This window comes from Vigna umbellata, chromosome 3, assembly GCF_029865625.1.
Source record: "Vigna umbellata cultivar VRB3 chromosome 3, Vumbellata_1.0, whole genome shotgun sequence".
NCBI classification, from domain to species: Eukaryota; Viridiplantae; Streptophyta; class Magnoliopsida; order Fabales; family Fabaceae; genus Vigna; species Vigna umbellata.
Window position 1 is genome coordinate 47401626 of NC_142167.1, and position 16214 is coordinate 47417839.

Below are 16214 nucleotides of genomic sequence, written 5' to 3' on the forward strand. Positions count from 1 at the left end.
ATAAACATCCTATAAGCGATCATCAAAAGAACTCCATGCCACAATTCAACAATCTTCCAGGCTAAGAATTTCAAATGAATTCACTATGTAACTTCAAAACGCGTACTCCCAAATAGTAAAAATATCCATTCTAAAGGATAATCCCTTACAGAATATTCAAATACGTTTCAGATTCTACGTTTTGAAATGGCTTTACTGGCTTCCGGAATTGCTCCTGCATCTCAATGATTTTTCCCAAAGGGATAAGTCTTCTGCAAAGGTGTTGAATTCTCTCTCGAATAGGTTTCCTGAAAGGGTTGTTGAGTTCTTCGGAGTTGATTGTCAGGGAACATGAAAAACTTGGGTGTTGCACCCTGTCAAATTTCTTTATCCATCCCATCAAAAAAGTTACCGAATTTTTTTTCCGTAACAAAGACGATTGCTATCCGAAAAATAAGTTCCAGAAGTGTAAGGATGCAGAAAGAAAAACGACGATGTGCTGGAAGCTATTCCCGTAAAATTTTAGTAAGAAACAGAAGTCTAAATTCATTTCATTTTTTTTTAGAGGTGCAGGCTGTGTAGGAAGAAATAGCCGTTCCAAACTTGTACATTCACCAATCTTTGTTTTTCCAAAACCCACAAAAGAATCACTACAACTAAAAAAATGATTATATGAAACCTAAGGTTGGGAACTCTGATCCTTTCAGCCCTGTATTTTCTTTTAAGATGGACAATAGGAAGCCAAGACATTTAAAAATAAATAAATAAATTGAAGTATTTTCTGGCATAAAAGCAATGCCCCTATTCGAAGAAATAAATGTGATATTTGATTTTTTTTATGTCCTTTCTACATTGTTTTACTTCCTCCAATCTATCCACTGGTGTAGCAGCTAATGATTCCATAACCTCTCAAACGGGGTCAAAATTGTGTTTGATATGGACACTATACATTAATCAAGTGCAGCTTTATTTTTTCGACCAGTTATTGGCTTGGGCAAGCCATCAAAGATTGGTTTTCCAATGGCTGCAGTTGAGAGGGCCTGCAAATCTGGTTTCAAATTCCACATTGAGGTTGGCCAAATGGATGAGGAGCCACTGTTATCTTGATCATGTAAACAGGAAGTACTTGATGATTTCCTCACCCTGGATGAACCTTCATTTAATGTAGCATCCCCCATACCCATTGCCGCAGGACTCAAACCATTTTGCTCGGCATCAGTTGCCAATGTAGTTCGGCTAGCTACTTTCTGTCTCAGAGCTAAGCCCTTTCCAGTTCTTGGTGGAAGAACACCAGTGCTGCTATTATCCTCCCTCAGAAGCAGCTCAGGTATCCTGCTAAAGTCCGCCACAGATTTCTGACGTCTCTGGACAAGATTGTAATTCCATTTGCTGGAGTCAACTTCCTTGGTTATTGCAGCTGATGCCTCATTTGATTTTTCCATAATCTCTTCCAAAATTACATTGACCAAGCTTTTAGATTTCCGGTGATGACTGAGAGGTCTGCCAGACGTAGGTAAGTTTCTGGGGAAACCATCTTCTGAGGGAATTGAGGACCCTTTAAGTCCATAGAAACCCTGTAATGAGCTCATGGCTGGTGAGACCTTCCGCTCAGATGACTTCATTTTAAGTGATGGGAATGAATCAAGCAGATCATGGTGTGCCTGAGTAGTAGGAGAATTGTGATCTGAATTACCGTATCTGAAGAGACAACATTTATGGCCATAAGTGATTTAAATGCTAATTGGAAAGAAATCACAAGGTAGTGATGATATAAAAAGAATATTGAAAACAGCATAAATAGTGCATATTATAGATCTATTATCTTTAATTACAAATTCTTCTGAAATTTCTACATAAGCCCCCAATTCCTGTTCACAGAATTTCATATGGTAAGAAGAAATTAATACAAATGACAGGTTACAGTCATAACAAGGCCCGAAGGATACCCAATTACAGTGTAATTAAGATAAAATGAAAATCTTAGGCAGCAAGTTTAAACAAAAGAAGCATTTAAGAAACAGAGGAATATATCTTCAAGCAGCAGAACAAATTTCAACACTATGATGAGCAATATTATCCACCATGTAAATTTCCTATGACTGATTAACATTACCAACCCATTTTACACTGCATTATAAGCAATCGTTATTGCCACAACCATGGCCCTAATTTATTCTTAAACATCCATCAGAAAACAGATTCTGTACCCAAGTCCAATATTAAGCCTGTTGAACAAATAAAGACCTGGCACCTCAAATGTATAACAACAAATTATACTCATACTGGTGAATTCACAGTCATCAAAATGACAATCTTTAAAACAAGTATACAGGATTCATCCATAGTAATTATCTAGAAAGCAAGTACACAGACATATTATAGAAGAAAACAAAGGAGCCATACATAAAGGAAGAAAAAAACATGATAAATAGAAGAACGTGTTCAAAAGATAACAAAGCAGAATAACAGAAATCTCAATGATATTATAGAAACAAGAAACTAAAAATAAACTGACCTAATGATGGAACAAAGCTAAGGATTTAATTTTGCTCAATTACAGCATACAAAATGGTTTTACAATGACAACGAATACAGTCTTAAAACTCCAGTATTGAATTTCATTCTAAATGTGTTATCAGTTTCTCACCTTAATCTTCATTTTCTGCTCAGGCTGTACAAGCATGCCCAAGAAATACACTAAACCAAAATATCAAACTCCCTATGAAAGCTCATATAAGGTAAGAAATCAGAAATTCCTCACCCACCACCTCCCTTTTGTTGTATACAAGATACTTTTCTCAAATATTTAAGTAGCACCAAAACGTATGAGGTCGCATTTGACACACAACTAAAACATACTGGAATATTTTTTATTACATTCTCCTTAGCTCCACCCGTTAAGAGGAACCAAAATATACTAAATGAGTTAAACTTATGTCCCCTATTCTATACTGTTTTTAAGATATACCAAATATAGAACATGACCAACATGTGATGCTCTGTCCCGGCCTAAACTGTTCATCAAATGCTCCCTAAGACTTAGTTTCTTGTATTTAATGCTTTTCCTCAATCCAACAAAGATAAACATACCCAGGAGTACTGGAACCATTTGATAAACAAGGTGATGGGGGGTGTCTTCCAGGTAGCGGAATGTGGAGAGTTTTAAGAGCAAACATTTGATGGTCCGTAACAAGGTTATTCAACCTTTTGACATCTGCAACCTACAATTTTCCAAATAAAATAGAGCAGAAGAAATTACATTTCATTGTACAACTCAAATTGATAAAAGAAAAAACTTCAGAAAAAAGAATTCAACACAGTGCTCCCACCAAAAGTGGTGCCAGAGAAAGGCAAGCAAAACGATAAACAGTTCAGCAAACATTCGGAACCGACTAAACCAAGGAAATCGACAAGGAAATAATACCAGTGCAAAGAAAAATACCATAAACCATTTAAAAACAGAAAACAACGTGAGTTTTCACCATTATTAATAGTATCTCTTCGTCTTACTTTTGCCTCAAATTTCCGGTCATTTAACTTTTTCTCATACACAAATGATGACTCTGCCCGAAACGTCTCAAGAGGAGATCATATCATATCACATCCATCTGCTAAATCCTAATTCAATATCCCCAGGTACAGTTTCTGATCAGAATTGAAATTTCAACTAGATAATCCAAATAACAAACCTTTGCATCAAAGGTCATGGTACATTATCAATCAAACTGCAATTCTAATTAGAAAACAACATCAAAAGCACCTAAAAAACTATATCTAAGTTTTTTCAAAACATAGTTTGCACCCCCATCTCACGCCACAAAATTTACGTGAATTTGACTTTTATAGCACCCTTTCATCACCGGATCCCCTCTTGCGTGAATTTGACTCATATGGTACCATTCCATCATAAAATTCCCGCTGGCACGAATTTCACTCATTAACGACCCTCTCTCATCATTAAATTCGTCCTTGCATGAATCTTACGCACACGGTACTTTTTATTCATCAAACCGCAACTTCCGTGAATTTGGCTGATTATGACACCCTTTGATCATCAAATTCCCCCTTGTACGAGTTTGACTCATACCCTAAAATCTTATGCTCAGCTTCCCGGATGGGGCAAGACACAAGCGCGTGCACTTAAACCATCAGCAACACAATTTCCAATAGTTTCTCAAGCAATCAGAATCAAGCTGATAGAGAGCAAAAATTATAAAAAGAACAAGTAAATAAAAGAAAAAAATTAAACAATAAAAGTACCTCAACACCGTACTTGATAGCTACACCAGCCAATGTATCGTATTTGGAAACATGGTGTTCAATGTATCCAAGTCTGGGAGGCGAAGAATTCAGCGAAGAAGGCTTAGCAGGACTACGTTCTGCGCTGGGTACCTCTCCGTCGTAATCATCTAACACAAACCTATCGTAACAGTATCCATTGGTGTTACTATAGTTATTGCTATTGCTATTGCAATTCTCTTTCCACTTTTCCCTTTCCATCGCGTATTTTCAACCCACGCTTCAACATCGCAAACCCATTTTCATATGAATTGGAATCGATCAATCGATTGATCAATCAACGAACGAACGAATGGACGAATGCCGCTTCGTTCGAATTCACGGATCTCTGTTTGTCAGCGTTTTCTTCCTTTTTCTCGGAAAACGAAGGAAATTTCTTTTCTCTCTCTTCTCTTTCTTTTTCTCAGTTTAAGTTAGAAAGATTTTTTTTTTGTTTTGTTTTAAATAATAAATATTCCAATTAATATTAAATTTAGAGAAACAAGTTTTTGAGGAAGAAAAATACAAAATTAGAATATAGATTTTCGGTCATTAAAATCTTCACTAGATATTACGTGCTAATTTGACCTTAGTTTTTTTACACAGCTTTAACGATATAATCATTGATAATTTTAAATTCTCAACATTTAGATTAACGAATAATAATTTAAATAATACACAAAATGTATTAAAAACAAAATAGAAGATTGTAATGATAGCAAAAAATAACATGGAAGTCAAAATTGAGTTTACGGAAAAGAGAATAGAAATTAAAATTATTTATGTAATTAATTATTTCTTGTTTTATACATCAATAGTTTTTAATTTATATTCAATTAAAGCCTGTTTAAAATAATATGCATATTTTACTATTAGTTAACAAACATAAAAAATTGTAATATTTACTATCATTTATTTTTATTTTATTTTATTCTTTAAATTACACAAAATAAGAATTCACTTTAATCAAACTAGTGAAAATATATGAGCCTGTGTGTTTTTACATTTTTATAATAAAAAATAATAAAATTATTGTTATTACTTAAAAGATTAAAATAGTTTTTCTAATTATTTTAAATAATTGTTTTTTTATTTTGTAGATAATTTTATGATTAAAAAATAATTAAATTTAAAATTATCGTCAAATAAAAAAACACTTAAATGAAACAATCACTTAAAATAATAATTTTAATCTAAATAATATTTATTTTTAATTTTATTGTAAAAAATATTTGTTTATTTTGTAAGTGGTTTTATAATTAAAAAATGATTAAGTTTAAGAAACGGTTAATTTTAAAGAAAATATAACTAGTAAAATTCATAAAATAATTATATTAATTTAGAAATAAAACATTTATTTAAATGGTAAAATTAGAAAATAAATATAGATTAAATGAAAACAAATCCTCCCTTACGTGCAACAATAATCATGCTTACAATTTCGTGTGAGAACTACTTCGTTCTTCCATCAACCACAAATCCTCCCTTACGTACAACAAACCCTAAATCCCTAATTTCTAGAAATCCTAATTCTCCAAATTTCAGAAACCCTAAATCGTCAACCATGAGAACTCCCAAATTCGCAAAACAATCTCTTGCGACTTTCGCCTCCGTTAGAAACCAAATCGCACTCATAAGAACCTCGCGAGCACCACCGCAAACCACTATTCTCCTTCAACCTTCGAGCAACACTATTCTCATGCAATCATCCTCTTCCACCATGAAATCGCACGGCAACAAAACTCTCAAATTGTGCTGCCACCATCATTGAGCTACAAACAACCACAAATAAACATACAAATTAAAACACAAAGGAACCCTAACCACTTTGAACACACCTAACGAAACTAGGGACCAAAATTGGTATTAAACCAAGTAAAAATGCTCTGAAAAATCAATCAGACATTGGATAGAAACATGAATTTGATATTAGTGGTAATGGAAGAAAAGTTAAATATAACCATTGCTCCAAGATTATGAGTGAATGCATATTTAGATTCAAACATCATCTTGTTGGAACAATGGAGGATTTTGAAGCTATATAATTTTATGAGTTTATTTGAATTAATATGTTATTCATATCATTTTTGTTTTCATGTAAATTAAACTCTTATGAGTTTATTAAACTCAACTCTTAAATTTAATAACTTAGGTGTTAAGGGACTGATATTTCCATTGACTTAAATGATGTATGCGTGTGGCTTCATGAAATATGAGTTAAAAGGATTAACATGTGAATGTGTAGTCTTTCTTGAGAGGAGAAAAATTACTTTGTGTATAATCATATTATGATGTATAAATAACAGTAGATGTGTGCTGCACATCATCCTACCTTTGCTACTTATTACAATCATGAAATAACTAGTTGGGTGAGTTAAGGAAGATTTATATCTAAAAGGTTGGTAATAACCATTCTCAAGTAGATTTAAATTTACACTACCATATGGTTGAATTTTTGATACAAAAGAATTATAAATTTATAAATGATAGGTGCACTATCTTTTTATACTAATTTATACATCGATTTTTCGAAGATTCTGTTTATGGTTAATTAAGATATGAACGAGTTTATTAGAAACTGAGCTTTAAATTTTGGTTGTATGAATTATAAGTGGTGTAGTTATATTCTAAATTTATAGATATGTAATTGGTTATTTTCTATTATTTGTAATTTGTGCAGTTATTTACTTGTTAATTTTATTATCTTTTTATTTAAAATCTTAAGTTTTTAAATCAAATTTTAGCTTATCCTTTCATTTTTTAAATGTATTTGTTTTTGGATGATCATGTGTAAATACAAGAGTAGAAGATATAGGAGGTGAGAGTCTCGACAGTGCTATAATTCAAGAGTAGGAAAACATTTCATAAAAATTATTTATAATATTGAAATACTTTATTATAATTAATATAAAACCATAGGAAATTTTAATTTAGTTAAAAAATTGATATTAAAATTTGTGCCTGGAAATTAAATTCATAATATTAACAGAAAGTTATTAATATCACTAAGTTTTCTTAAAAGAATTTTGCATATTAGTTTCACACTTTTTTTTTCATTTATGTAGCATTCTCCTTTTATAGTCAAATTTAAACTATTACTTTAATATCCATGTGAAATTTTGTAATAATATTTTAATACCCGTATGTAAACTTTTAATATTAATTTAATTCCCATGTTCAAATTTTAATATTATTTTAATATGTAAAACTATTTTAATATTTATGTAAAAACTTAATAATTTTTTAACACCATGTGTAAATATAATTAATTTAATTCTCATGCACAAATTTTAATATTATCTTAAACTTAGCTCATTTTTTAAAACTTTTAACTAAATTAAAATTTCCTATAATTTTACATTATAATAAAATATTCAATATTATAAATATTTTTATAAAATATTTCTTGGGTCTTATATTTTCTCCAACGATAAAAATTTGTATTCTCAAAAACTATTTATTCCAATAATTTATGAAAAGAATGTGCACTTTGATGAAAAACTTAGGTTTAATAGATTCGGAAGTCCTTATATCTGTGGGTTCGTTTCAATTGGGTCCTCCAATTTTGAAAGTGATCAATTTGGTCCCTAATTTAACAAAATTGAGTCAATAATACCCTTTTCGTTAAATGTAATGGACCGCGTTAACTTTTTAAACATGTGGCATGTTGAGGCATCCTTTTATTTGCAGGTTGCACAGTTTTATTTGAAGGATGCTTCAACATACCACATGTTTAAAAAGTTAATGTCGTCCATTGCATTTAACGGAAAGGGTATTATTGACTCAATTTTGTTAAATTAGGGACCAAATTGATCACTTTCAAAATTGGAGGACCTAATTGAAACGAACCGACAAATATAGGGACCTAATTGAAACGAACCGACAAATATAGGGACCTAATTGAAACGAACCGACAAATATAGGGACCTCCGAACCTATTAAACCAAAAACTTATAATATTTATGTTAGTTGTCATCCAAAAACAAGTGAATTAATGAATAAATTAAGGGGAGAAGTGAAAGGGTTAAATAAATCTAATACCACCAGAAGGAGGCTTTAAGACCCATTCAGAGAATATGGGTCACACCATATTTCATAGGCCCCGTGATACTAAACACGCATACTTTCATCGTAATTAAACAATTAATATTTGATTACAAGTAGAAGTTTCACATAATTAAACAATTAATATTCTATTACAAAGTACAAGTTTGAGCTATGAATATGAATTAGAAAGTATTAGAATATTAATAATTATGCTCTTACCTATCCTTCAATTATGTTGATCAAGTCCTCTCTTGAGATGTTCAATATGAAAGGTGGTTTGTAATGTAAGAAGTTATTATTTTAATATTGAAACATTGATCAAGACATACAAGCCTAAAACCATTTAATAAATTTTTCTTTCTTTCTAATATTTATTAATGTATTTTTATGGCCACAAAATAATTTTAAAATATTGTATGATGCTTAAGCTTGAGTTTGAGTCTCCTCACGTAGTTGTCATATTTTTCTTATTTTTTATTTTTCACTTTTGACTTCTTCAACTTTGGACAATATGTTTTCATGTACCCTGATTTTCTACATCCATAGCAGATAACCTCTTGATTGTATTCATCTTTTTTTTTTTACAGTTCTCAGGAGCTCATCCATGTGAGATTCTTCATGTCTGCACCTCCTAAATGGCTATGGTTTTGAGTTTCCCAGTCTTATATGTGTTTATCAATGGCTACTTTAGATATTTTTAATTTACTACGAATAATATATCTTAGTAAATGAATTTTAACTTAATTTTATAATTTATTTATAAGACAACATCCATTTATATATTTTTAATTTATTTTATTTTTAGTTGACGTGGAATTTTTAATAATAAATAAAATAACATATTTAAAAAAAAACAACAAATCTGGTTAAGATACATTTTAACAAATGATTCTAAAATCATGTTAAAAAGTAAATTATAAATTTAACTCAAATTTATAAAACTGAGTTGTAAAGTAAAATTTGTATCTATTTATATACTTTAAATTATAGCTGTCAAAATGGGTCACAACTTGTGGGTCAATTCGGTCCACTACGGATTCAAGCCGGATTCAGTTTGAAAAAATTGTATTTTTTTTATACGGGTCAGATTTCAATTCGGCTCATTTAAACCCGGCTCATGCGGGTTGAACCCATGGTGGGCCACCAGCTACCTAATTTTATTTTATTTAATTTTAATTTTATAAAAAAATATTTATTATTTTTTTTTCTTGAAAAAATTATTTAAATTTCTTATTTTCATAATTAATTAAAAACTCATGTTGCGAGTGAAATTTGTTTAGATTTGAATTATAGAAAGTTTGTAAATTATTTTTATTTAAAAAAATTGTAATTAAGTGAATTAGTGAGTCAACCCGTTTACCCACCAATCTGTGGTGGGTCGGGCCGTATTGGAATTTTTCTTACTCGCTAATAAATGATCCGGACTGGGTTGATTCACTAAGTGACCAACCCGTGGTGAGTCGGACTGGATGGCCCGTTTGACAACTCTACTTTAAATTTGACATTATTATAGTCAAAGTGAATTTCAAATAATATATATATATATATATATATATATATATATATATATATATATATATATATATATATATATATATATATGAAGTTTAAAATATTTATTTAAAAAATGAGTAAAATGATGAATTATATTTACATAACTCATTTTGGTTAAAAGTACGATAGGGATTAGTTTTTTTATTTTATTTTTTTGTGCAGAAGCTTTCAGGATAGTTTATATTATTTTGAGATCTTTTGGGGACTATAAGGTAAAAGGAATGAGAGGAAATTTGAGAAAAATGAGAAGGATTTGACGTGAAAGTGGGTGATTGCTTCTGTTAATTTGAAGAAAAAACGTGCTTAGTTATTAAGACAAGTTGACTTTTGATAAACTTTAGAAAGTAATACATAGAGGAGAAAGAAAAAAAATGCTTTGGTTTTTACCTTCCCACTTGCATAAGTTTCGCGTTATTCATCTAAAGTTGATGTCCTTTTAAAATTATAGGATTTGTGAATTAAAGATACTTAGTTATATATTTTGACTATAATATACTATAATATAATAATTGATAATAATTTACGTGTCTTTACTTACACAACAACTTGAAATTTGGATTGAAAGTCCGCGAGATCTCATTAGAGTGATTTGTTTAAATTTCAAAGTGACAGATGTTGATTACCTTTATAGTAAAATTAACAAGACAAAAATAAAAATGAAACTTGTAGACCAATTGGTTCTGACTAATTTGAAATATAACGGGTGAAAATTATATTTCTTCGTATATCAAGATATATAATATTGAGTTTATGTTTTTATTATCTATTTTGAAGATTTTTCGTATATTTAGACAACTTGTCATTTATGTTGGTCTATTTATTGTTGAGATCATTGTGAAATCCCGGTACTCTATTGATTTTGTATTTTGGTTGTGATACCTGTGCATGCTCTTATTTGGATTGATGAGAGTGTCTGCGATTTTTCTCTATTTTACGTTGGGTTTACCCACTTTGGTGTCTTTCGAGCTCAGCGTTGTCATGATCGGAGTGGTGAGAACGTCCTCAGGTTCCTTCCGCTCTATGATCGACTTAGTTGTTTAATCTTCTTGAGCTATGCGTTGAGGAGAGCAATTCTAGCTCCCACTTGAATCCCGTCAAGTTGACAAGTTGTCTCTCGTCTGAGAATTCCAGCCGTCCTTTTCTTGGAATCAAGGCGAGGTTTGAGGGATGACCTCTCATTCTCAAGGTTGGTCAACCTTTGTTAAAGCTTTTTTTGGTTCGTTTGTTGCTAGGTGCGTAGGGCCTCAAGCTCGACGTCATGTTGCCTGTGTTGTTCATCATGTTGTTGTATGAACAATTGTACTTGCTAAAGGATTGTCACACGGTTGACTTCCATAGCATGGGAGAGTTGTGAGAACCTTCGACTAGTGATCATATATAGGAGGCTAGGTCGGGGAAACGTTTTACCAAAACCCCATGTGGGTGCTAAATGATCTTATAAAGATCTTAATCGTGGATTTGCATACAAATGACAAGATCCTAAGTGTGATTTTGAGAGCTCTGGTTGTCTAGAAAAGGTCTCTTTACTGTTGAGAGGAGAAAAATTGACTTATAAAAAACTATTCAATGTTAAAGTGAGTAAGAGAGTTAGTATTTTTATAAATATTAAGTATATTAGTGTTTATAGTGAATTAAAAAATATTAATTGTATTTCTAAAATCATCATAAATTTATATTTTTATTAAAATAATATTTATCTAATAAATATACTAACATCAAACTGGTGAAATTTAATTATAATACATGAATATAACTCGACATAAATTTTGATTACTTTGTAATAAAATAAAAAGATTTAAAGAATTTTACTAAATCTTATATTTTTAACATAGCTATTGATTCAGACAATAATAAATGTCCATTTTTATTACACATGTTTATAAACTTATTTATTTATTTACCAATATTTTTAGTGAAAGAACATTGAAAAGATCTAATATAATTAATTATAATGATGTTTGACAATATGGTGGGGTCAAACAACACGATAAACAATATTTTAACGATCAAGACACACCAAGCGGTGATCATAATCTTGTAGATATCAGAACAGAACCAAACGGACAAATTAAACGTGTTATGAAAGGTTTTGACACGGTACATAAAAAAAATCAATTAAATATTTTATTAGTATTCAAAACTCCTTAAAGTAACTACACACGTTATTTTAGTTGTCTTTTCTTTTCTTTTACTTCAATTATTATAATTTAACTTTGGAGTTGTATATTATCTTCTTCTACCATTGTCTAATTTTAGTTATGTAGTCAAGTGTGACACTTGCATCAATTCAATTATATTATCTTTACAGTAGTATCAGATAATTCAAAATTACATATACCCGGATCATAACAAGAAAATCAATTTAACCAAACTGAAGTAGTAGCAACATAAAAAGGTAGATGCATTTTGAAGACAAGAGTAACATAATAATTTTACATATTCATGAATTAGAAAATTTATTTAATTCATCACATCAATTAAATCAGTTATGATTTTTCTTTTTACTTCCATTCACTTTTTATTTCTATTCTTTTTTCCTTTCAGTCCATCGAATCTACCGGTGGTCCAAACACACCCTAAAATATCATGAACTTACCTCAACTCTCAGTTATATATATTATATACCGAAAAACAATGAATGAGATCTGAATTATACAAGTTACTCTGCTGGATCTGCTGCACTTTCTCTTACACAACATATGAGATGGAGACAAACTCAACATTGTTCTTCACTTTCACAGCCCTTTTGATCACCATCATCACCTTTCTGAAAGCCCTCAAATCACTTTTCACTCCAAACAAAAGCAAATCAAACCTTCCACCAGGCCCTAAGGGTCTTCCTCTCGTGGGAAATCTCCTCCAACTGGGTGCCAAGCCCCACCAAACCCTGGCCACCCTGGCCAACATTCATGGCTCAATAATGAGCCTCAAACTGGGCCAAGAGACCACCATCGTGATGTCCTCAGCAGAAGCAGCCAAAGGGGTGCTCCAAATCCATGATCACTTTCTCTCAAACAGAAAGATCCCTGATGCAATGAGAGGTGCCAGCCATGACCACTTCAGCTTGCCCTTCATGCCAGTTTCACAACAGTGGAGGGAGCTGAGGAAGCTGTGCAATGAACTCTTGTTCTCCAACAAGAACTTGGACGCCACTCAGGGACTCAGAAGCAAGAAGGTTCGAGAGCTTTACAGTGACATTCACCATAGCAGCTTGAAGGGTGAACCTGTGAACATTGGAAGGTTTGTATATGTATCAAACACACACACACATAAAATTATTAGTTAGGAAAATTGTTTCCTTTTCAAATGTGTAATTTTACTTTTTGTGAGGTTTTGATCATATTAACATCAACTACATAATTTTCTCTTATTTCTTCATGTGTCTTCTTTATTTTCAATCTGTTTCTCTGTCTTTGAACCGTATTTTTCAGGTTGGCTTTCAAGACGACAATAAATCAGCTGTCAAACACAATCTACTCAGAGGATTTCCTTCAGTCGACTGAAAAAGCTGGGGAGATGAAGGAGTTGGTGACCAACATCATGAAAGAGGTTGGAAGGCCAAATTTGGCTGATTGTTTCCCAGTCCTGAAGATGATTGACCCTCATGGAATCAGAAGACGCACAGGAAGCTACTTTTCGAAGCTTTTGAACATATTCAAGAGCTTGATTCACAAAAGGCTGGAACTGAGAAAAGATACTGCTGGTTACTGCACCAAAAAGGACATGTTGGATGCCATGCTCAACGATGCTCAACATAAGATGGACATAGTTAAGATTCAACGTTTGTCATTGGTATTTCCTTTTCCTGCACTTAATCTTTCTTATATGTTCAATATTACTTATTTTCTTATTTTCCTTGTACTGTTCTCCCTTTTTACTTTCTTACCTGCAGAAGAAAATATTGAAGGTTTATGTATATGTTTTAACCTAAGAAATATATGAAAAAAACTTTTACATACAGAAAGAGGATACTTTTGCTAATATTCTATAATCATATCTAATGTTCTATTTTTGTAATAAGTGATGCATTTAATAAAACTCATTAGTAAAATAAAACTTTAAATTTGATTGAAAAATCATACCATGTGCATCTATATTCTTGAACTTTGCTTATTGAGAGAAAAGAACAGAGTATATGAATTTGTTAGTACAAGTTTCTAGCCACATGCAACAAAAATAATAAAATATCTTTTTCATAAATTAAAATTAACTTGTACACAAAACATTATGTGACAAAATCTTTATAAATTCATTACATCTAGTTTATTTTTTCTATATTTCTTTGATAAAATATTTAAAGAAATTTGTCCTATCAAATCATTATAAAAAAACATGCGCCAGTGATTCTTCTGATCTTTATCAGTAATGGTTGGCCCTGCCTTAAAGAGGAGCATTGGGTTGAAAACTATGGACAGGGAATTGATGACCCAGGGTGAAAAACAAGGTGGACCCAACCTGTTTGTGAAAATGACAGAAAATTTTTTGTAGGCTTAAATACAAATCTTCTGGTCAATGGTTTTGTCCGGACTAACCTTGCAAAAATGTGTATTTTGTCAGGATTTGTTTGTGGCAGGAACTGATACAGTGACATCTACGGTAGAATGGGCAATGGCCGAGTTACTTCACAACCCACATGTTATGTCAAAGGCAAAAGAAGAGTTAGAGAGGATTATAGGAAAAGAGAACCTTGTGGAAGAGTCAGACATAGCGAAACTCCCTTATTTGCAGGCAATAGTGAAAGAGACTTTCAGGTTGCACCCTGCAGTTCCACTTTTGCTACCCAGAAAAGCTGAAGTGGAATTTGAGATGCATGGATACACAATTCCAAAGGGTGCACAAGTGTTGATTAATGTGTGGGCCATAGGAAGGGACCCTAATTTGTGGGAGAAACCTAGATTGTTTTGGCCTGAGAGGTTTTTGGAATCAGAAATAGACTTCAAAGGAAGGAGTTTTGAGCTTACCCCATTTGGTGGTGGGAGGAGAATATGCCCTGGTTTGCTATTGGCCATAAGGTTGGTGTTCTTGATGTTGGGATTGTTCATCAATTCCTTTGATTGGGAGCTTCAGGATATTCAACCAGAGGATATGAACATGGATGAAAACTTTGGACTAACCTTGGAGAAGGCTCAACCTGTTTTAGCTGTTCCAATCATTCCAAAACATTAGATATTCATCTTCATGGTCATTGTATAATTTATTATTCAACTCTTATTACAAATATCTATTTCCACAACATTTGAGATGTTTATTTTTTACTTTTTAAAGTAAAAGATGTATTAAGAATTTCATATTAATTAAAATAATCTTAAATTATAATATATATATATATATATATATATATATATATATATATATATATATATATATATATAAATTATAAGTATTGACGGTTAGACGATTTATATAGATTGTTACACGCTTGATTTATAAGGTATTGTTTAAACCATAATGTTTAGAGATAAATTTTTTTAAGCGTTTAGTAAGACTGCAGCAATTAAGAAAGACAATTCTTAAGGAAATAGTGTCTGATGACAAGATCGTTTATCAATGGTTAATTTCATAAGCAATTGCACTGTTTATAAATGGTTAACTTAACTGAGCTAACTATCAAGTGTTTGAATTCTTTTCGGAATGTATAATAAATCAGATTGTTTACAAGTCTTAGATGATAACTCTCACAGAGATTATGTGTTTACAATGTTAGGAACAAGGCAATAAAAGATGAAAGAGAGAAATAAACGACACAAGAATTTAACGTGGTTCACTGTACAAATGCCTACATTCATGACTACACTAGGACGTATTTTTATGTTCGATGTATCTTTCAAGCTTTACAGAAAGTTTTTATATAGTTAAAAAGAGAACAACATCTCATAGTATTAAGTGATGTGAGACTAAATTAAGTTTCACAATACTAACATACAATACAACTCAACCAATAAACCTTGTAGGATTTTCTCTCTTCTTCTCGATGTAAGCTTATGACTCTATGAAGCTTGAGAGTGTATTTTTAGAATTTTTGTTCTTGCACGAGTGTGAGTTTCGCTTTAATCTTTTCGTTATTTGTATGCTTATCCTTTCTTTTTTTCCTTCTTTCCAAGGGATCTTCTAATTATAAGCTTCATGGGAAAAAATATGTTAGACAATTTTTGTCTTCAATCTTCATATCTTCGTAGCCTTTTTGTAGGTAGCAACCATATGTTGAAGTCAACATGTCAGACCAAACATAGGTTGTGTAAAATCTTCAACACGATTTTTCATGGAGAGAATACTCCATGAATGTCTTCTTTGTTTCTAACCTCTACTTCTGATATGGAGCATGTTGATACTTGTAATAGACATATCTACACAAAGTA

General features: G+C 31.5%; 2 protein-coding genes across 2 annotated transcripts; one reads left to right on the forward strand and one right to left on the reverse strand.

Annotated features, from left to right (window-relative positions):
- Window positions 1–664: 664 nt before the first annotated feature.
- On the reverse strand, window positions 665–4699 carry LOC148202757 (uncharacterized). Its single transcript, XM_088108119.1, has 3 exons — window positions 4240–4699; window positions 3070–3200; window positions 665–1677 (listed from the first exon to the last, which is right to left on the reverse strand). The coding sequence occupies exons 1-3, from the start codon at window positions 4477–4479 to the stop codon at window positions 930–932; spliced, it is 1119 nt and encodes a 372-aa protein (XP_087964245.1). The 5' UTR covers window positions 4480–4699; the 3' UTR covers window positions 665–929.
- Window positions 4700–12481: 7782 nt separating this feature from the next.
- LOC148202758 (geraniol 8-hydroxylase-like) lies at window positions 12482–15093 on the forward strand. The gene is made up of 3 exons (XM_088108201.1): window positions 12482–13098; window positions 13290–13650; window positions 14416–15093. Exons 1-3 carry the CDS (start codon window positions 12497–12499, stop codon window positions 15022–15024), a joined length of 1572 nt encoding a protein of 523 aa, XP_087964327.1. The 5' UTR covers window positions 12482–12496; the 3' UTR covers window positions 15025–15093.
- Window positions 15094–16214: the final 1121 nt, after the last annotated feature.

Excerpts from the sequence above, each read along its gene's own strand:
- LOC148202757 (XM_088108119.1), bottom strand. The coding sequence starts at position 4,479 with ATGGAAAGGGAAAAGTGGAAAGAGAATTGCAATAGCAATAGCAATAAC. Across the intron at positions 3,201-4,239 it reads CTATCAAGTACGGTGTTGAG|GTTGCAGATGTCAAAAGGTT; the intron begins GTACTTTTATTG and ends GGAAAATTGTAG. Across the intron at positions 1,678-3,069 it reads AATGGTTCCAGTACTCCTGG|ATACGGTAATTCAGATCACA; the intron begins GTATGTTTATCT and ends TTGTCTCTTCAG.
- LOC148202758 (XM_088108201.1), top strand. The coding sequence starts at position 12,497 with ATGAGATCTGAATTATACAAGTTACTCTGCTGGATCTGCTGCACTTTC. Across the intron at positions 13,099-13,289 it reads GAACCTGTGAACATTGGAAG|GTTGGCTTTCAAGACGACAA; the intron begins GTTTGTATATGT and ends CGTATTTTTCAG. Across the intron at positions 13,651-14,415 it reads AGATTCAACGTTTGTCATTG|GATTTGTTTGTGGCAGGAAC; the intron begins GTATTTCCTTTT and ends GTATTTTGTCAG.